This window comes from Vulpes vulpes, unplaced genomic scaffold, assembly GCF_048418805.1.
Source record: "Vulpes vulpes isolate BD-2025 unplaced genomic scaffold, VulVul3 u000000674, whole genome shotgun sequence".
Classification (NCBI taxonomy): Eukaryota; Metazoa; Chordata; class Mammalia; order Carnivora; family Canidae; genus Vulpes; species Vulpes vulpes.
In genome coordinates, this window is record NW_027325812.1 from 99,249 (window position 1) to 119,927 (window position 20,679).

General features: G+C 47.5%; 3 protein-coding genes across 4 annotated transcripts in view; 2 read left to right on the forward strand and 1 right to left on the reverse strand.

Moving 5' to 3' along the window:
- Window positions 1–2,501: 2,501 nt before the first annotated feature.
- SPRYD4 (SPRY domain containing 4) lies at window positions 2,502–4,555 on the forward strand. Its single transcript, XM_026001930.2, has 2 exons — window positions 2,502–2,688; window positions 2,993–4,555. Exons 1-2 carry the CDS (start codon window positions 2,604–2,606, stop codon window positions 3,529–3,531), a joined length of 624 nt encoding a protein of 207 aa, XP_025857715.1. The 5' UTR covers window positions 2,502–2,603; the 3' UTR covers window positions 3,532–4,555.
- Window positions 4,524–20,606, reverse strand: GLS2 (glutaminase 2). 2 transcript variants are annotated; one of them, XM_026001927.2, is made up of 19 exons: window positions 20,133–20,606; window positions 19,887–19,982; window positions 13,895–13,994; window positions 13,341–13,462; window positions 12,582–12,711; window positions 11,964–12,043; window positions 11,711–11,874; window positions 11,432–11,490; window positions 9,924–9,956; window positions 9,399–9,457; window positions 8,835–8,901; window positions 8,633–8,683; window positions 8,032–8,208; window positions 6,821–6,952; window positions 6,615–6,707; window positions 6,387–6,448; window positions 5,823–5,899; window positions 5,330–5,393; window positions 4,524–5,195 (listed from the first exon to the last, which is right to left on the reverse strand). In XM_026001927.2, the coding sequence occupies exons 1-19, from the start codon at window positions 20,312–20,314 to the stop codon at window positions 5,039–5,041; spliced, it is 1,905 nt and encodes a 634-aa protein (XP_025857712.1). In that variant the 5' UTR covers window positions 20,315–20,606; the 3' UTR covers window positions 4,524–5,038. The 2 variants fall into 2 exon arrangements, with proteins under 2 accessions (XP_025857712.1, XP_025857713.1); XM_026001928.2 differs by lacking the exon at window positions 19,887–19,982 and having other exon boundaries at window positions 20,133–20,571.
- RBMS2 (RNA binding motif single stranded interacting protein 2) overlaps window positions 19,825–20,679 on the forward strand; it is a 97,444-nt gene continuing 96,589 nt past the window's right edge. Inside the window, exon 1 of the mRNA XM_072746206.1 lies at window positions 19,825–20,046. The gene's annotated coding sequence lies outside the window, so the exon portion shown is untranslated. The remainder of the gene's footprint in view (window positions 20,047–20,679) is intronic.

Sequence of the window (20,679 nt, forward strand, 5' to 3'; positions counted from 1 at the left end):
ATTATCCAGTGCTTTAGCAGAAGCTGTTCCCTATGCCTTGAATGTCTTTTCCCCTTTTGTCTGTCAAGGGAAACTATAACTTAATTATTATGCATGGAAATGTTAAGGATTAACTATTGTATATTAGCATCAAGGTAAGTAAATCACCTGAATGGTGAAAGTAAATTTATCAGATGGATGGTCAGTCTGTGAAAGCAGAATAATACAAAAGGCAAGAAGTTATTTTCCTGAGCAAGGAATAAAGTAATAGAGATATGTCTAAGTGACTGTGAGGAATGTGCAGTGATTGCTTCAGCTTTCACATCTACGATGGAACCTAAGGAGAAAAACTACAGGAACAGAATTTAAGAACTTTCCTCTAATTACCAGCAAAATGCAAAGTATTGATAGAGCAGGACTTTTCTGTAGGAAATCTGTCCTCCATGCCTTTGCTCCGAGGCTTAAGAGAAATAGAAACCTCTCTTCTCACACATTAGGCAGGATGTAAAGGCTGGACCAGGCTGACGCCTGGTGGAGAGAATGAGCCAGCCACCGCACTGCAATAACAGGGGCACAAAACTTACTCCCTTTATCCTCATTCATTTATTAATTAAAAAACAATAGTAAACTTTGTGCTAATACTGAGGCCCTAGAGCACAGAGAATAAAGGACTTAATCCCCACTCCTAAGAGTTCTTAAGAACCCATTCATAAGAACCTAACAGGTGAGGAGGGGTGCCTAGGTGGCTCAGACCGTTTTTTGTTTTTTTTTTTTCTTCTGCTTTTTAAAATATTTTATTTAGGGACGCCTGGGTGGCTCAGTGGTTGAGCAACTGCCTTTGGCTCAGGTCCTGATCCCGGAGTCTTGGGATCAAGTCCCACATCGGGCTCCCCTCGCAGAGAGCCTGCTTCTCTCTCTCCCTGTATCTCTACCTCCCTGTGTCTGTCATGAATAAATAAAATCTTTAAAAAAAGATTTTAGGGATCCCTGGGTGGCGCAGCGGTTTGGCGCCAGCCTTTGGCCCAGGGCGCGATCCTGGAGACCCCGGATCGAATCCCACATCAGGTTCCCGGTGCATGGAGCCTGCCTTCTCCCTCTGCCTGTGTCTCTGCCTCTCTCTCTCTCTCTCTCTCTCTCTCTCTCTCTGTGACTATCATAAATAAATAAAAATTAAAAAAAATAAAAAAATAAAAAAAGATTTTATTCGACAGAAAGAGAGAGAGAAGGCATGTGCACAAGCAAGGGAGTGGCAGGCAGAGGGAGTGAAAGAAGCAGGCTCCCTGCTGAGCAAGAAACCCATATGGGGCTCTATTCTGGGACCCTAGGATCATGACCTAAGCTGAAAGCAGATGCTTAACCAACTGAGCCACTCAGGTGCCCCTGGCTCCAACCTGTGTCTGCCTTCATCTCAGGTCCTGGGATTGAGCTTACATGGGGCTCCCTGCTCAGCAGGAGTCTGCTTCTCCCTCTATCCCTCTCTCCACTCAAGCTCTCTCACTCACTCTCTCAGGTAAATAAAATCTAAAAACAAAAACAAACCCAAAACACCTAACAGATAAGTAGCTGCCTCTTTGTAAATGTTACATCCTTGCAGCACCGGGGAGACTGGGGAGTCCAGTTAGAAGGCTAATGCAGTAGTCCAGGGGAAAAATAATGTGATTGGGGTTCAAGGATAATCAGGTTTTGGGATCCCCGGGTGGCTCAGCGGTTAAGCTCTGCCCTCAGCCCAGGGCTTGACCCTAGAGACCCAGGATCAAGTCCCACGTTGGGCTCCCTGCATGGAGCCTGCTTCTCCCTCTGTGTCTCTCATGAATAAATAATACCTTTTTTTTTTTTAATAAATAAAATCTTAAAAAAAAAAAAAGGATAATCAGATATGTGACGAGAGAGACAAGTCAAGGACTTCCAGGTTTCGGGCGTCGGCAGTGGGCTGGTTATGGGTTGCAGATCACAGAGGTCCGGGAACCAAGCGAAAGAGGAAGCTTGTGTAAATGTGAGAACAAAGTTTTAGACCTGTTAAATTTCAGGCTGGCTGGCGAGGGGTGGGGCGTATCCGGGTAGAAATGTCTAAAAGGTAGTTGGACATACAAGCCTGCAAGTCAGTCCTTCTGCAATAACCCTGAAAACACAAAACCAAGATTTATACTATTTACATATTACTATTTATCAAACCATTTAACCTAGTGGCTGCTGTCTGTCAAGTTGTATTCTAGGCTATTTTTTCTAATTTTTACCAAGGTCTAGAGAGTGGTTATTTTTGTTTTACAAAGTAAGACACTAAGTCTCGGGAGAAGTTAAGTGATTTGCCCCAAGTCACACAGCGGAGCTGCGTTCGAATCCTATTATTAATTCTAAAATCTATGCTCGGCACCCTGCTACGCTACCTTTTTAAAGGTCCTCCTTGCTAAAAGTGTGAGCATCAGTCCCCTCGAAAAAGCAAACAAACCGTGCCAAGCCCGGACGCACCCGCGCAGAACGCGCCAAGATGGCCGCCCCGTCCTGGGCGCGGGCCCCTCCGTCATCACGCCGCGCGGCGGCCTGTCGCGCACCACGTCGGAAGGTGGCAGGCGGGCAGATGGCGGCGTGTGCGGCCGGGGGCGTGCCCTGTTCAGCCCTGGCGCAAGATGGCGCTGCCCTTCGCACGTTCGTTGTGCCTGTGCCGCCGGGGAGCCGAACGCTTGGGGCTTGCTGCCGCCGAAGCCCGCAGAGGTAAGACTATCTCCTCTCACTCCTTTACCTCCCTAATGGTTTCCGCATTCCCGGGAGCCCTTTTGGGTCATTTCCCCTCCCGATCTGCGTTGGTCTTGAGAGTCCAAACATGGGACACGGTCTGTTTACCCCGAGGCTTCCCCGAGCCCCATATTAACATGCCCGGCTCTTGCCCGCTGACGTCCTGACGCTTTCCTGTGTACTCGTGAGGTCCCCGACCGCGGCCTCGGATCGTCCTATGCACGTATCCCTAGGCCTAGGGTTCTACCCCCGTCATCATCCAGTCTCTTTGCTCTGCTCGCAGGCATCAGTTTCAAACTGGAAGAAAAAACCGCCCACAGCAGCCTGGCCCTCTTCAAAGGTGACACGGGCGTCAAATACGGCATAGTGGGATTGGAGCCCACCAAGGTGGCCCTGAACGTGGAGCGCTTCCGGGAGTGGGCCGTGGTGCTGGCAGACACGGCGGTCACCAGTGGCAGACACTACTGGGAGGTGACGGTGAAACGCTCCCACCAGTTCCGGATAGGAGTGGCAGACGTGGACATGTCCCGGGATAGTTGCATCGGTGTTGATGAGCGTTCCTGGGTGTTCACTTATGCTCAGCGCAAGTGGCACACCATGTTGGCCAACGAAAAAGCCCCCATTGAGGGCATCGGGCAGCCAGAGAAGGTGGGGCTGCTCCTGGAGTATGAGGCCCAGAAGCTGAGCCTGGTGGACGTGAGTGGGGTCGCTGTGGTCCACACCATACAGACCGATTTCCGAGGTCCAGTGGTACCTGCCTTCGCCCTTTGGGATGGAGAGCTGCTGACCCACTCAGGGCTCGAGGTGCCTGAAGGCCTCTAGCATGTCCCTCACTGGAGTCCCTAATTATGCTCTTGGCCAATCTCCTCTGAAAGTGTCTGAAACCTTTTAATTTTGCCACCAAGCAATCTCTAACTCTCAAAATTCAGTGTTGGGTCCTCTGTGCAATATCCTAGTCTTCCTCTTCTCCCATACCCTGAGAAAGCTAGGCATACAGCCACCTTTCCCCTCCCCCAAGCCACTGCCAGTTTCCTAAGCTATCATGAGTGTACCTTGCCTGGCTGGCTTCCTTCAGTCCCTCTGCCTCCCTGTGCCCAGACTTGTCTCAGACTGCATTCAGTCCTGGGGTCTTAGCTTTCAACTTGTTTGAATGTATTCACCACTGTGATACCCTCTGCCTCCCTTTGCCCACATGTGATTTTTTTCCCCCCTTTTCCTTGGGGCTCTACAGGATCTCTCCAGAGTAAATCCTTTCTACCTCTGGCTGGAAGAGTGGTGCAGTCAGTGACTTGCCCCTTTACAGTGTATATGCAGTCTGGACTCTGCCTCCCTCATAAAGTGCTTTACGGTGGCTGAAACCGAGCCCTCCTTCCCCAGTACCTCAGTGCCAGACTCAGCCCCACACAGCTGCAGCTGTCACCATCCACAGTCCGTCTGCCTTAATCTGCACACCTCTGACATCTGGTATAATCACTGGGTCAGTTACAACCACGACCAAAGGAGACAAGGTACTTTTGCTGCAGTTGGAACTTCCAGAGGGAGGAGGGATGCCTGAGGTCTTGCACAATCCATTTTTGGGCCTGCTCAGTCCCAAACCTCCAAGCATCAGCCCACCCCTGCAACCTGATATCTCCGGCAGCAGAATACAGTTAGCCTACAGCAGTAGGTGGGGTTGAGGAAAACGTGGTGGGGTGAGTATCTATGTGAAATATGTATTGTTTGGGCTCTGTGGTTCCCTCTTACTCTACCTTTATGATAGTGATGCAGCTGGATGCCTCTAGGAGAGAGAGAAGGATGGGATTTAACAAAAATAATATGTGTAATTAAAGTTTATTTGAGCACAAAATACTTTCTCTGTCTATAAAATTAGCAGTAGCAGCAGTACTTCCCAGCCAAGGAGGGCAGACCTGTCCAGGCTCTTAAAGCCTGGAACATAGTTGTCCCACTTCTTCTGTGGATATACACCTGTGCATGGTAGCTAAGACCTCTTTACTGGAGTATTTCTGTGTCTCCCATGATGGTTTCTTTAGGGAGAGGGAGAGGGGACCTGGGTGAAGACCTGGGATGATTTTAAGTGGGCCCAACCATTAGGGTGTACCTGGAAGCAGCTCATAGTCTCCGTGGATTGCTCTACTGCATGTGTCCACCAAGGCACTTCTCTATGCTCTGTCAAGGGAATGGGGTATTTTCACTCTCACAGGAAGCAGTGGCCTAAGTTTTGGTCCCCACTGAAGCAAGGTGGCTCTCCATGGCATGTTTGGTGGTTATGGATTGAGGGTGTGGCCAGCTCGTTCTTTTTCTGAGCAAGGACTGTGTGCATGGCCCATGCTCACACCATGCTCTCTAAGTTCTCTTTGGACAGGGCCTCAGCCGCTGCCTCGGCCTGAGTCTCAGATGGTGTGTAGGAGTCCTGGTAATCCTGCAGCAGTTTCACAACCTCCAGGTGGTTGAACTGCACAGCATCATCCAAGGGAACGTTGCCCCACCTAAAAGGAACAAAGACCATGATCAGGCAAAGAAGACACCAACGGTGTTCTGGTTACATCTAAGACTATGGTGGCTGGAAGGCAGCGGTGGAGAAGTTGTTGCCCTGCCCCCCTTTTAGCTTAATCTTACTCACCTGTCCTTGACAAAAGGATTCACTTTGCAAGCTTCAATCAGGAATTTAACAACTTCGATGTGTCCTAGGAATATGGGCCAAAGGAAAATGAGATAGTGCAGATTCTCAACCTTTTGGTGTTAACATTAGTACAGACCTCAGCAGCTGGAGTCTAAACGAAGAGGGAAGGGGGAAAGGCCTCTTCATTTTGTTCCCTGCAGCACCCAATCATAGTTGGCCTGCAAACCGCAGGGCATCTGGACAAAACTAGTTGCTGCCCCTGTAACCTTAAGGGCATATATGATAGGGAGTACTCTTGGTAGAAAGGAAATGGTCTTGGGGGCACTTGGCTAGCATAGTAAGTAGAGCATGTGACTCTTGTGCACACAACTCAGGGTTGGGAGTTCAAACCCCACGTTGGGAGTAGAGTTTACTTAAAAAATAAAAATAAACTATTTAAAAAACAAAATAAAAAGTTAAGATCTGCTTCCCCTTTTATTTAACCTTCAGATACCTTCAGCCGCAGCAACATGCAGGGCTGTGCGGGAATCATAGTCTTTCTGTTCCATGTCCATGGCTGACAAGGCAAACCTGAGGGTAGTGGAAAGCATTTGGAGTTACCTAGATCAGCCTAGAATCACTACTGTCTTTTCTGAGGTGGGGATAGAATGGATGGGTTCCAGAAAAGTAAAACAGCTTGCTAAAATGTGTAGACCCTGCATAATCATGTTCTATACCCAGATGAGACTTCCAAATCAGACAGGGGTGGGATGCTTCCAGAAACATCACTGCCTATTCGTGGTAGGTGCCCAGTACGTGTTTGTTGATGTTGGTGATCTATTTGAAGCAGAGTCCTTACCTCCTAGGACTCTGCTCTTAACACCGAAGTTAATCATAACAGTGGCCGCCTGCCATCATTTAAATTCTTATCACATGGCAGTCACTGTACTTAAAATAATCTCATTTAAATGCAGTCTATCCAATCTATCTGGCTCTAAAGCTGAAGCACTTAACTATTTTGCTGTGTTGACTCATAATGAGATCTCTGACCAGGACTATTTCATTGTTTATTTGGTACCTTCGAAGAGCTGAGACATCTCCACTATAGGCAGCAAATAACAGGTTCACCACAGTCTTGTTCTAGAAGACAAATACCCACCTGAGATTAATTGTGACTCTGCGCTCACCCATGCCCAGCTTTGCCCTGTGACCCTTCTCCAAAGATGCTTAGCCAAGGGTATTGATAAAGCATTATGGAATGTTCTATTCTGAAATATTCTTACAAGCCATCCGGGGTTTTCCTTACCCGAATTTCTCCCCCTTCACGCCGTGGGTCTAACTTCCGAGCACAGTGCCTCAGGTTGTCGTAGTTGTGGAAATTGAAGAGAGATACCAGCTTCTAGAGTTGTAAGCCAAAGAGATTGTTTACTTACTCCCTGCACTTAGTAGGAGCTCAAAATTGTTTCATTTACTCATTCAAAAACATTAAGTCTTACATGCAAAGTAGCTCACCTGGCAGAAGCTGATGCCCCTGTGGCTGTTCCCTAGCTTGTCCAGTGGAGGTGACAGACACATCATTCCCATGACATTGGGTACCACTAGGAGGATGGCTCCTGACACAGCTGACTTGGCCGGCAGGCCCACCTTGGGGATGAAGTTGAAACTGAAGATGAGCTAGAGGTACCCTCAAGTTCTGGATTATTAAATTGGTCTATCCCAGATGACTGCATTCGTAAAGTCACATCCATCTCAACCTCTTGGCTTGTTAATTAGCTTCTTACTCCTCTCCTGCCCTATCCCCCTTAAATTCATGGCTTCAGTAAGGAAATACTTGAGTGTCTGTGCTATGCCTGATGCTGCTCTACAACTAGGACAGTCTCACTGGACTTCATTCTGGTGACAGAAGATAGATGACCAAAAGACAAAAAGAATCATGGCTTATGAGAAAACACAGGAAAAAAGAAGTAGGGTGCTCTGATGGAGGATGAAGTGGGAGGGGGGTCCTAGTAGGAGGCAGGATGGTCAGCAAAGTCACTGAGGAAGTGACATCTAAACAGACCTGGAGGAGAAGAGGCCAGGTACATGATGAGGGCAGAGAAGGGTTCAGAAGCTGCACCATTATGTATTCATGTGTTTGAGGGACTCAGGGTATTTGACAAACTCCCCTAAGGATTCTCAGCCTAATTTTTTTTTTAAAGATTTATTTATTCATTATAGACACAGAGATTGAAAGAGAGGCAGAGGGATCCCTGGGTGGCGCAGCGGTTTGGCGCCTGCCTTTGGCCCAGGGCGCAATCCTGGAGATCCGGGATCGAATCCCACGTCAGGCTCCCGGTGCATGGAGCCTGCTTCTCCCTCTGCCTGTGTCTCTGCCTCTCTCTCACTGTATTCCTATCATAAATAAATTAAAAATTTAAAAAAATCTTAAAAAAAAAAAAAAAAGAAAGAGAGGCAGAGACACAGGAGGAGGGAGAAGCAGGCTCCATGCCGGAGGCCCAAGGCGGGACTTGATCCTGGGACTCCAGGACTGCGCCCTGGGCCAAAGGCAGGTGCTAAACCGCTGAGCCACCCAGGGATCCCCGATTCTCAGCCTAATTGCCAGGCTAGAAGTTAGTGAAGGAGAGGTGGGAACAAGCTGCCAGCTTCCACCTTCAGGGACTCCATGTCCTCACTCCTTGGCTTGGAGCGGGTGGCAAATGGATGGCAGGGTCAGAGGCACTCACGTGGAAGGCAAACTGGCCCGAGAAGTCATACATGCCGCAGGAGTGCATGAGGCTGAGGGTGTTGCGCACTGCTTCAGCACTCAGGACACTCTCCCCCGTGATGGGGCAGATCCCACCGTTGGCCAGGGTGGCTGCCATGACGCTGCCCGACTCACAGGTCACCTCCACGGAGCACAGCTACAGGGACAAGGCGGAGGTGAGGATGCCATGTGGCTCTGAACGCTGTGTTCTTTTTTTTTTTTTTTTAAAGATTTATTTATTTATTTATGATAGGCATAGAGAGAAAGAGAGGCAGAGATTCAGGAGGAGGGAGAAGCAGGCTCCATGCCGGGAGCCCGACGCGGGACTCAATCCCGGGACTCCAGGATCGCGCCCTGGGCCAAAGGCAGGCGCCAAACCGCTGAGCCACCCAGGGATCCCCCCGAACGCTGTGTTCTTGCATGCAGAACAATGTTCTTGGCATCCTGATCTTTCAAAAGGCTCCCCTGGTGTTTCTGCAGGACACGAACCACTAGAGAGGAGTATCCCTCTTGTGGGTCAGAGCAAGGATGGCAGTGTGTCCGTTCCCCCGGCCCCGAGCAGGACAGCAGTGTTTGCTCACCTGGAAATAGAGATCAAGAGCAGCCATCATGTCTACCCCCTTAGGAAAGCACTGCAAGGAAGAAGAAGGGAGAGCATTTCTCTTTTGCCATCAGCATACCCTCGCACACTGCCAAGGTGTCCACCCGAGTCCACAACCCCATGTACCCTTCCACCAGCTGCAGAATTCCCAGGGACTTTCTCTACTGGCCTGTCCCAGTTACCTTCTTTTCCTTTAGATAATAGCCGATGGCATAATTCCGATCCCCTGTTTCCTTCTCTGACTGGAATCTGAAGCAAACACCCAATTTAGTACTTGACGTTTGAGGGGTGGGTTTAAGAAGGGGGAAAAAATACCTTCCCCGAGAGAGAGAACTAGATCACACATGTCAAACTGAATCCTGTATAAATCCTCACAGGAATACCAGAGGGAAATTCTGACCCTGAGCAAGCACTCGGCATAGCTTTATTGTAAAGTGTAAAAAAAGAAACCAACCCCCAAACTGTCTAGTCATCTAGACTGGGAAAAGTGATGAGGCTCTTGGCTTTGAGAGGCTTGGCAAGAAACGGCTGAGGAATAAACCCTCACACCGCCTCTCTAAGTACTAAGTAGAAATGGAACTAATTCTTTTGCAAAGTAAACAAATGTCAATGAATGGGCTCAGAGGAATCCAGGTGGCCAAAATTCCCCTGGATTTCTTCCTCTCCAGATCCCATCATCCCCCACCTCCATCGTACGTGCACACATCCCACAATGTAGTCAGCCAATTCTGTGAACAGGGCCTTACGTGGCATTGCTGAAACCTATGTATTCGTTCCCAGCCATTTTGTTCAGATACTGTAACACCTAAAAGAGAAAAAGGGAGGGACGCCTGGGTGGCTCAGTGGTTGAGGGTCTGCCTTCGGCTCAGGGCGTGATCCCATGGTCCTGGGATGGAGTCCCGCATCGGGCTCCCTGTGGGGAGCCTGCTTCTCCCTCTGCGTATGTCTCTGCCTCTCTCATGAATAAATAAATAAAATCTTAAAAAAAAAAAAAAAAGAAAAAGAGGCATGAAAGGCATCATGTGGGTGAGGATCCCTAGTAAACACATACTAGCCTGACTAACCCTCCTGAACTCCTAGGTTCTTATCGCAGCAGGAACTCTGGAGACTTTCCCCTCTGAGGCCACAGATTCCCACATCTCTGGAAATAAGACTTCCAACATGGCCTGGTGTACTATCAAAGTGGGGTTAGAGCCAGGCACTGGGGCAGCTGGAGGGGACAACATGCTATGGAGAAAAGCAGCCAGGGGCTGAGTAGCAAGGGAACTTACAAAATCAAACTTCTCTGCTTTGTTACAGTCCATCTGGAAAGAGGGAAAGAAAGAGATTGAGATCAGCATTCCAAGACTAAAATGATGACAGGGCAATGTCAGGAACACCTAGTGCAGCTTAATGTTTTACACTGGTTTTTGCTACTGGGAATATTTTACATTTACCGTATCTTTTTTTTTTAAACAACTGAGATTTTTTTTGTACACCTGCATATCTAGTGATCTTAGAAACCAAATCAGGGATGCCTAGGTGGCTCAGCAGTTGGGCAGTTGCTTTTGGCTCTGGTCGTAATCCTGAGGTCCTGGGACGTCACCCATGGGGCTCCCTGTGTGGAGCCTGCTTCTCCCTCTGCCTGTGTCTCTGCCTCTCTCTGTGTCTCTCATGAAATAAATAAATAAATCTTAAAAAAAAAAACAAATAATTTAGATTTTATTATCAGGTAATGAGTACAGATAACTTCACCCCATCCCTGAGTCTCACCCATCTGAGTCTCACTTCCAATTCCATTATCAATCCCAGCCCTCATCCCTGACTCTCACTTCCATTCTCCTGATTCCAGTCCTGTCCCAAAGCCCCACTCCTATTCCTGATCCCCATCTTCAACCCTTACAGCCCAGCCTGGAGCCATCCTCTATCCTATCCCTGACTCCCATAGCCATCTCCAACTGGAGTGACAGGAATGGGATGAGAGATGTGTTGCATATAATATTCAGGTATACTAATTATATTGATAACTGAGATAAAGCTGAAGATTTTAGCCGAGAGCTGGGTCCATTAAGGCCTGCTTAGATGGGAATGGAATGAGACAGGTGCTGGCTACAGAGTTGTAGATAGAGCTATCCCAGGGTAAGGGGAGAGCCTGAGCCTGGTCTCTCACCCCACCCCCACCACATCCCATTGCTTCCTGCACATGTCAACTATAGTGTCAACACCATAGGGACTCTGACACCTGAGTCCCTGAGGGGAGGGTTCCTAACACCACCTTCCTCAGGAGGGGTTGTGATTGGCTTTGGAGTGTTGCTGCCCACACTGTTCTCAGGTTCTTGCTCAAGCCCTGGGAGACCTACAGCTGACAGGCCAGCCTGATACCCTTGCTCAAGGCCAACTCACAGTTTCAGGTGACGTGAATACCTGCCCTGGCCTGGCCATTCACCCTTCTTTCTGCGTCCCTCACCCAGAAATAGCCAATCAGTGCCCAATAGTGCTGTCCTCCCCCTGTATCTGGCATTTGGCCCTTGGTCCTAGGCAGGGGTCAAGACCTGTTCACTTCTCTAAGGGCCAGGAAGCTCTGGGCTCCAGACTCATGAGTGGGGGCAGAGGTACAGTTCCTTTTACTAACATCTTCAACATATGTGGGTCCTTGGTGTGCCCTCACTGCCTCCTGAGGACAGAGGGATGAGGGATCAGAGCCCCAGTAATCTCCCTGGAGAGCTGGGCAGATAGGAGGAACATAGGAACAAGGGGGTTTAGAGAATAGTACCTTCCAGAAAGCTAGGATGGCACTGACCTTGATCAGGGAGCTCACGACAATGGCACCAGCATTGACCATGGGGTTATGGGGGATTCCTGGGGAAATAAAAACCACCCAGAGTCTTATTAGCTGCTGAGAAAGCCTCCTTTACAGCCTTCCCACTCTGCAGGCTAGACAAGAAAAATTTCTTTGCTGGGGAGGATGAAATGACAGAGCTAATCAGGAGAGTTAGAGAAACGAACAAGGCTTCAGGGATGGGTGGGAATAAGAAGGGGGGACATCTAGGAGTCTGGTCTGAGCCGTGGTAGTACTCACCTTCCTCATTGAGGGACAGCTTGTTGTAGCGTAGGCCACTGGGCTCCTTGCCCACAAACTTGTGCACGTACTCAGTCCCTAGGGTGCTTATGGAGATAGCATAGGTGAGGGGCTTCACACAGGACTGCAGGCAGAAGGGAATCTTTGTGTGGCCCACGGAGTGCCTGGAGGCAGACAGGGGCCATGAAAGGGGTCGAGCCTACATTCTGCACCTGTGCCCTACCTCCCCACTCCCTCTCACCCAGCACCTCACCGTTGACCATCCACAGTGCACAAGGAGACGCCCCAAAGGTCTGGATTGGACTTGGCCAGCTGAGGGATATAGGCCGCCACCTGGGCATGAGTGGGGAGAGAAAATAGAACAGAAATATGGATATAGAGAGGGGAAACAGAGCTGCTGAAGTTCAGGGTCAGGAGAATCTTCTAGATAAAAGTGAAAATTCTGTCTTCTTCAGGCCAAATGGGTTCCTTCCTGCCTGTTGTTCCCAGGGACACCCAAGTCTTAAGTCCAAGAAGGGCTTATCTTCCTGTAGCCCTATTCCTATAGAGATGGCAGTAAAGCCTATGGAAGGTAAAAACAGGAGAATTCTGGGGTCAGCTTCCCTTATTGGTTCTTAGGCTTAATTATTCTATAGGTCTTTTTCAAAGTTCTGTCGAATCCTTTATGCTAATTGTCCTCATAAATTGGGGTTGGATTCCCTCATCTGCTCTAGAAATCACATGTATAGAAATACATAAAGCCGTTGTCCCTATTTTTAAAGGTTCTGCTTCTCATCTCTCAACCATGGATTCCCAGCCCCAGGAAATTTCCAAGAAGCAAGGTATATCTGGCCCAGAGCCCTTGACCCTCCCTTAGTCCCCTGGCCCTCACTTTGCCTCCAGTGAGCTCTTTGGCATCCTCAAAGATGCGATCCACATGGCTCGTGAACTCCTCAAAATCAGGAATGACAAACTTCTTTCGGAATGCCTGGGTCAGGAGCACAATGTTGCTGCTCACACACCTGGATCCCAGACACGATTGGGTTAGGAGGCTGGAGAGATGCAGCTGTCACTCACTCTGGAGCCATGGAAGTTGGGAATAAGGAAGGTGTGAGTGGTCATTAGGTTTGGGACCAACCGCTGTATGACCTTTGGCATATCACTTTATCTTTCTGGGTCTTAGGTTTCTTTTGCTCCTAAAATGAGGGGTTGTAATGATGTGGAAAGATAGCCCAAGACACAGTGCCTTGGGATATGAGAAAAAAAAAAAACCCAAATAATATGTATAGCGGGTCACCTTTATATTTTAAAAATCCTAAATCATATATTTAAATATATTCTTTTTTTTAATTTAAATATATTCTTATTGGTACGTAAATGCATAGGACATCGTCTAGAAGATACCCACTAATTTGTTAACAATGTTTACTTCTGGGCAAGGGGACTGGGATTGGGGAGACAGGGAAAGGAGAACATGTATTTCCACATTGCTTGCATTTTTACAAGTATACAACATTCATATGTTACTTGTGTTATACACAAGTAATAAAATGAGGGATTGAACTATCCAATCCCCGAGAGCTCCCTGCTGTTACAGTCTATGTCCACAGAACAGTTTTGAGAATGGTGCTCTTGTTTCCGGGGCCCTCACTTTTGGAAAAGATCTCGGTCCAAGAGGCCACCACTGCTGGACTCTCGAACCATGCGGCGCATCTGGCTCATGCAGTCCCGGAGCCGGGGATCTGATGTCTGCAGTCCAGTGGCCTTCAGTGCCTTTAGGGGAAAGAAGCCTGGTAAGGTCAATTAGAAGGATAGTAATACAATCCTAATATTCTTTCCCAGTGGATCACAATTAGCTCAACCCCAATTACTACAACAGGTAGAACAAATGGATTTGCAGACTAATAAAGGAGGGACATGGTACAGCTTTGAAGGCTAATAAGGGTTTCCTGTCCTTTTCATCAAGGCAGTTGGTTTCTGAACCCCTTGGGTCAAAGTCTCAAACCAAGAATATGGTTTGAGTCAGAGGGTTTAATCTTCCCAGCCTGGAGGAGAGATGGGATTGCCTTATGATTCTAGGTATCTACTGCCATCTGTTATTTTTCACCCTCGTGAAGCAATGTATTAGCTGCATTAGCTGCCCTACATTTGTCCTACCCTCCTTTTCCCACTTTGCAGAGGTCCTGAGGGCTCAGAGGAACTTACAGTAGTGAACTTGTGGATAGGGATTCGTTCCTGTCCTTCAGCAATAGTGTAGAAGAGGAGATCACCCAGGCGGGATAGCATGCCACTCTCTGATGAATCACTGTTTGGGGGCAGAGATAGGGAAGGAGGATAGCGTGAGGACGGCTACCTGCTCCTCCTCCAAGAACGTGACCTTATAAATAGGTATGTGTCCTCACTCTATCTCACTCAGGCCTCCTGCCTGAACCATCTAATCTATCCCTATAATTCCAACTTTCTCATCTTTGCTGGGAAGTCTTAAATCTTATTCTCTCGCTTTCTTGTGTTCCTAACCTTCAGATCTTTATTTCTAGTAGCCTTCTAGACAGCTTTTCTAGACTTCCATTTCTAGATGTCCTATAGGCACCGCCTATTCAAAATGTCTTAACCTGAGGTTATCTCACCTCCGTCCCTCTGCTCTTCCTCCTGTGCTCCCCATTTGGGTTAATAGCAGTATCACTCACCCAGGTGCCAAGCTGGAAACGTGGAATCATTTGGAAAATTCCCATACCTTACATCCATGTTCAGTTGGTAACCCACATCATGGTAACCATGATAATGTTTCTGAAATCCACCCTCTTTTCTTCCCCTGTGCCAGCATGGTATAGTAGAAAGAACCAGAATTTGCCACTTAAAAGCTGTGTGACCTTAATATGGATAGTAAGTCAGGTTATTTAATATTGCTGAGTTTGCTTCCTCATCTGTAAAATAAGGGTAGTAATATCTATTTCACGTGGGTGAAGTAGGCTTAATTAATTTTGTGAAAAAGTCTTTCACAAAGTAAATGTTCGGTAAACCACGCTTCTTTAGCATCAGCTCCATAATGTCTGTTCCCTAACTGCTACTACACTCCCTTGACTTCCAACCCATCTTCCACAATGTACCAGTTCTTTCAAAAACTCAAATTTCTCTATTCAAAAACCTTTGAGGGCAGCCCGAGTGACTCAGCGGTTTACTGCCACCTTCGGATCCTGGAGATCGGGGATAGAGTCCTACATCGGGCTCCCCGCAGGGAGCTTGCTTCTCCCTCTGCCTGTGTCTGTGCCTCTGTCTCTCTCATGAATAAATAAATACAATCTTAAAACAAACAAACAAACAAACAACCTTTGATAGTTCTCCAGTACCTGCAAAATAAGTTCTTATTTCTTGGTATAGCATTCAAGGTTCTTTAAAACCTGCCAACAGGGGTGCCAGGGTGGTTCAGAAGGTTAAGCATCTGACTCTTGGTTTGGCTCAGGTCATGATCTCATGGGTTGTGGAATCCTCGGATAGAGCCTAAGTCAAGCTTTGAGTTGGGATCCGTGCTCAGCGGGGAGTCAGTTTGAAGTCTCTCCCTTAGCCCCTCCCTGCCCCACAGACACTCTCTCTTTCAAATAAATAAATAATAATAAAAAAATCTGCCAACGTCCCTTTCCTATTCTCCACAATGCCCCAATATTCCAGTTATGCCAGATAATAGGTAGGTGCCCAAATAGGCCAGGCATTGTCAGGCTTCCTGCCTTTGCCTATGCTGCAACTTCTGTACGGATGACCTTTTTTCTCCTTCACTTGGGACAGTCCTGCTCATCCTTCAAGGTCCAGATCAAATGTACTCATTCTGTAAAGGCTTCCTTAAACCTCCCAATATTGTTTATGCTGCTGGTATGACACAACCCACCATCTTACTGACTTACTGACAGAAGAATCTCTCTTGCTCCACTGTTAGGTCTTTGTGTTTTGTTTTGTTTTTTTCCAGAATCAACATTCATTATTTTTACTAAATTAGACGTACGTTGCAAAATTTAAACAGATATGATATTTTTGGGTTATTGATTAAATTCAGAATAAAAAGATGTAAAAATGTCTTTTTTAAAAGATTTTATTTTTGGAGTGCCTGTGTGGCTCACAGTTGGTTAAGAATCTGCCTTCAGCTCAGGTCATGATTCCAGAGTCCTGGGACTGAGCCCTGCACTGGGCTCCTTGCTCAGCAGAGAGCCCTGATGCTTCTTCTCCCTCTGCTTGCTGGTCTGCTTATTTGTGCTCTCGCTCTCTCTCTCTCTGTGTCAATCTTTAAAAAAAAAAAAAAAAAAAAGATTTTATTTTTAAGTAATCTCTACACCCAGTATGGGGCTCTAACTCACGATATGGAGATCAAGAATTGCATGCTCTCCAGCCGGCTGAGCCAGCCAGGTGTCCCAAGATGTAAAAATTTCTCTTTACTTTTCTTTTTCCCTTCCTTCCTTCCTTAAGCTATAAAGACTTCTAATTCTAATTCTTCTGATTTGAAATTAGAAAATTGACATTTTTAAAGGGTGTATCTCCCACTCTCCTTACCCATTTTGCCCATTCTCCCACTCCTTCCCTCTTGATATATCTTTAAAAAAATATTTTATTTAGGGACGCCTGGGTGGCTCAGTTGTTGAGTGCCTGCCTTTGGCCCAGGGTGGGATCCTGGAGTCCAAGGATCAAGTCCCACATCTGGCTCCCTGCAGGGAGCGTGCTTCTCTCTCTGCTAATGTCTCTGCCTCTGTCTGTGTGTCTCTTGTGAGTAAATAAAATCTTTAAAAAATGTATTTTATTTGACAGAAAGAAAGACAGGGAGCATGCACAGGCAGAGGGCGTGGCAGGCAGAGGGAGAGGGAGAAGCAGACTCCCTGCAGAGCAGGGAATCCGACATGGAGCTCTATCCCAGGACCCTGGGATCATGACCTGAGCTGAAGGCAGACACTTAGCTGCTTAACCAACTGAGCCACCCAGGCGCCCCTTTATGTATCTTTATATATCTATACCTTTATCTATAGCTATTCTCTCCCTCTATATATCTTGTCTTCATTACATTGAGCAAAGTCCCTAGCACACAGTGGGTTTTCAATAAAAAATTGCCAAGTCACATTTCTAGTAAGGTCCCCTTTCCCCAATGTATCTCTTTTGCTGGCTTACAGCACTTAAAATTCCAGGTAATTAAGACTTCTTGGTCTTCATTAATTCTACTATTAATATGTTAACAGATTTAGAGGATATGTTTTCAGATCATTCCAAAGATGACAGCTATTTGAGATTAACACCCTTTAAAACTCTTTGTCCCCAGGGCACCTGGGTGGCTCAGTTGTTACCGACTTCGACTGGGGCCATGGTCCTGGGATCCAGCCTAGCATTGGGCTCCCTGCTCAGCAGGGAGTCTGCTTCTCCCTCTCCCTCTGCCCCTCCCTCCTGCTTGTGCACACACTCTCTCTCTAATAAATAAATAAAATCTTAAAAAAACAACAACAATGACTCTTTGACCCAACAATTTGACTATATGTTCACAAAGTCACATATTCACATTTATTGTATTGTTAGTAAGACTGGAAACAACCTAAGTGTTCATCAACAGGTTAGGTAAATTATGGTATAGTCATGCAATGGAATATTATACAGTATAAGAAAAATGAAATGAGAAAGTTCTTTAAGTACTGATATGGAATAATCTCTAAGATGTCATATTAACTAATATAAACAAGCTGTAGAACAATGTTTATAGTATGGTACTATTTATGTTTAAAAGGAAAAAGTATGTTTGCCTCTTTAGAACAAAATATTTCTGGAAGGATAGATAAGAAACCTGTAAAAGAAAAAAAGAAAAGAAAGAAAAGACATGAAAAGAAACCTGTAAGCCTGATTTACCTTCCTCTAGGGTGATGAAGCTGGTGCTGGGCAAAAGGAGTAGGAGGGATACTGCCCACTACATTTTTTTTTTTATATTTTGAATTTTGAATGATATGAATATGTATATGCTACTTATTGAGTGTGATGTATATGAATATGGACATACTCTCTATTGAAACAATCCATTAAAAAATAAAAAGTCTCTCAAGAAGCTTGGAATAGACCAGGCATGTTTGTATTTAGGGCGAGGAGGAATATCAGAAGAGGGGAATTTCTTTTTCTGTGGAAATCCAATTGTCACAATGAGGCTAGTGCCTATAGGGAGGACGGGATCCATGTGGTGATGGAAGGGAGGAAAAAGCTATCTGAGGAATAATTCAAGAAGGCAATTATGTAGGAACACTTTAGAGCAGGCTTCTGTGCCTGGCAGCTAAAGGAAGACAGGAAATAATGCCGCACCACTGAGGTGTCACAAGCCTTAAGAAAACTGCATACTCTTTTGACCCAGTTATGGATTTATCTCCAAGATAATGTTGGGGGTGGGGGAGGAAAGCAAGGTGCAGAACAATGTGTATAGCATGACACCATTTTTATTTAAAAAAAAAAAAAGAACGGGAAATAATATCAACATGTGTTTGCTGACACATACATAAAACATCACTAGAAGATTATACAAGATATTGATGACACATGTCTCTGGAAGGAAAATTTCCTAGGAATTTACTCTAAGAAATAATTGAACGGGTGCACAAGAATATGCAGTAACCAAATTGAAGACTGGTTAACCACATTATGATACCTTGTATAGTGTAATCTTAAAATGGCTAAATAGCAGCTATTAAAATGACAATATGACACACACATTCAATACTAAAAGCTGTCCATAAATGAAAAAGATAGGTTACCAAAGAATATGAATACTATGATCCTATTTTTGTTAAATTTTATACATACATATATAGAGTATATATGGATATATACCATAACATTAACTGGTTACCTCTAATATTGGGATATTTATTTTCTTCTTGGTACTCTTATTTTTCTTTTATAATCAAAAACAAGAAAGCTAATATTAAAAAATAAAAAAAGAAGCTGAATAACTGGGTGTTTTCTCATTTCTGCCTTTCCCCCCTCAAACACAAGAACTTCTCCCCATCATGGTATCACACGCCCAGACCCCACCCCCTGCCAGTGCTTTCAACTCCTTCTGCCTAAGGGAACCACCCGATGAGGGGCCCTAGCAAGAATTCCCTGAGAGCACAGACAGCCATAGGCAGGAGGATCAAGGTTCCCCAAAACGCGTCCATCACCTGACTCCATTGGATAAGGAAGTGTGTGTGGAAGGAGTCAGGGATACCACTTGCTCTCCATCCTGCAGAAGACTTGAGGGTGAGGGAGGTTAAGGCTTTGCTCTATCTCACCATTTCTCCCATGAAGATTATTTGGGAAAAGTTAGAGTAGAGAGTAGAACGGGAGAAAGAGGGCCTATTCCTGAATATTTAAATGTTCTGTATTTCCTTAAGAAGAGGTTGATGGACAAGTATAGCCTAAAAATTAGTAAGTCAATCATACCTTACTGCTCTGTTATCTGTCAGGACAAGGGCTCCGGTAGTGGTGAGACAGTGGGTGCCATGTCTATCTGGCTAGTTTAAAAATGATGTGCATGTCTTTCTGACATGTACTGATGATTCAGTACATGTCAAGGACACAGGAGATGGTCCGTTTTCTGTTCCTGCTATAATAGAGCAGGGGTTATATGGACACTGTCTACCTTGGATTCTGGAAAGGACAAAATTTCCTGCTCATCTCCTCTGCGTCTGGGGGAATAGAGGCTCTGCCTCCAACTGCTCCTGGGTGGTGGAGGGGAGAGGCGCAGCCTCTGGGACAGAATATTAGCCCAAGGGAAGAGAGCCCTTTAAATCAGGCAGCACAAATGACGAGCTGACTGGTTCTGGTTTGGGGAAATCTGTATCTAATGATTTCCCCCCCATTTTTTTCATTCAACAATCAACTGGAAAACTACCCCTATCCTACAGATTTGGGAGCCCTGACAACGCACGCATCCAACACATAAGCAAAGACACACGCACATACCTGCGCACTAGTAATGCACGCGCATCACACATTACACGCCGAGGACAAGCCGAAACACAGACACGCCATACAGATGGGCAGACCCAAGTCCACCGGGGCTCTAAGAGGCCGTTTCATACGCACGCATCCCCTAAAATACACCCGTGGACCTGGAAGGGGGGTGAGGATGCGCCGTGCGCGCTCGGCCCTGCACTCAGACACGTGCACCAGGCAACACTCCGCGCCCACCTGCGTCTCCCAGCGAGGTACGCACCTTGGACGGGCACCATCCGAGGACCGACCTGCCCCAGCGCCCTCCCGGGCGGACGGCACCTTACCGCCCGAGCGCGCCAGACCCAAAGCCCCAAATCTAAAGGAAAAGGCATCGCAGACTAGTGAGCGAGAAGAGAGGGGAGAGGAGATGCGCTCCCGGGGTAAGGGGGCTCGGGAGCTGGCAAGACGACAGCGGGAGTGGGAGCGAGCCCGTCCCCTGCCCCTGTCCCGGTCCCGCAAGCCTTACTGATCCTGGCGCTGCGGCTGGTGGCTGTGCGGCGTCTCCCTGCCCAGCGCCGCGGCCTCACTGAGGTGGTGCCGGACGCCCCCGCCAAGGAGAGGGCTCCGGCTCGGGCGGCCCCAGCCTCCCAGCCGGCACTGAGCGCCGGCCCCGCTCAGCGTCTCCTGCAGAGCCCTGAGGGAGCGCATCCCCCCAGCGCGCCTCCCGCTCGGCCGAAGCGCCCCGGGAGTCTGAGCCGCGGCGGGAGGGAGGGCGGAGGACGCGCCGCCGCCGGGGGGGAGCGCTGTGGAGGAGCGCGGGGCCTAGGATGTGAGGGGGCGGGCCCGCTGGGTGGGGTGGGAGCGGGGGAGGGCCGGCCCCCGAAGCTCGCCGGCCTCCGCGAGGCGCGCTCAACCCTTCGGGTCAAGGGGACCCGCGGCCAGCGGCGTAGGAGACAAACCCCGGCGGAGGGCGTTTGCCGCGGGGTAAGAAAGGGGCGGTGCGCGAGGTTCGATGGACAATGCACAGGCCCAATCACTGGGGAAGCAGAGGTCCTGGGGGCGGAGAAAGGATG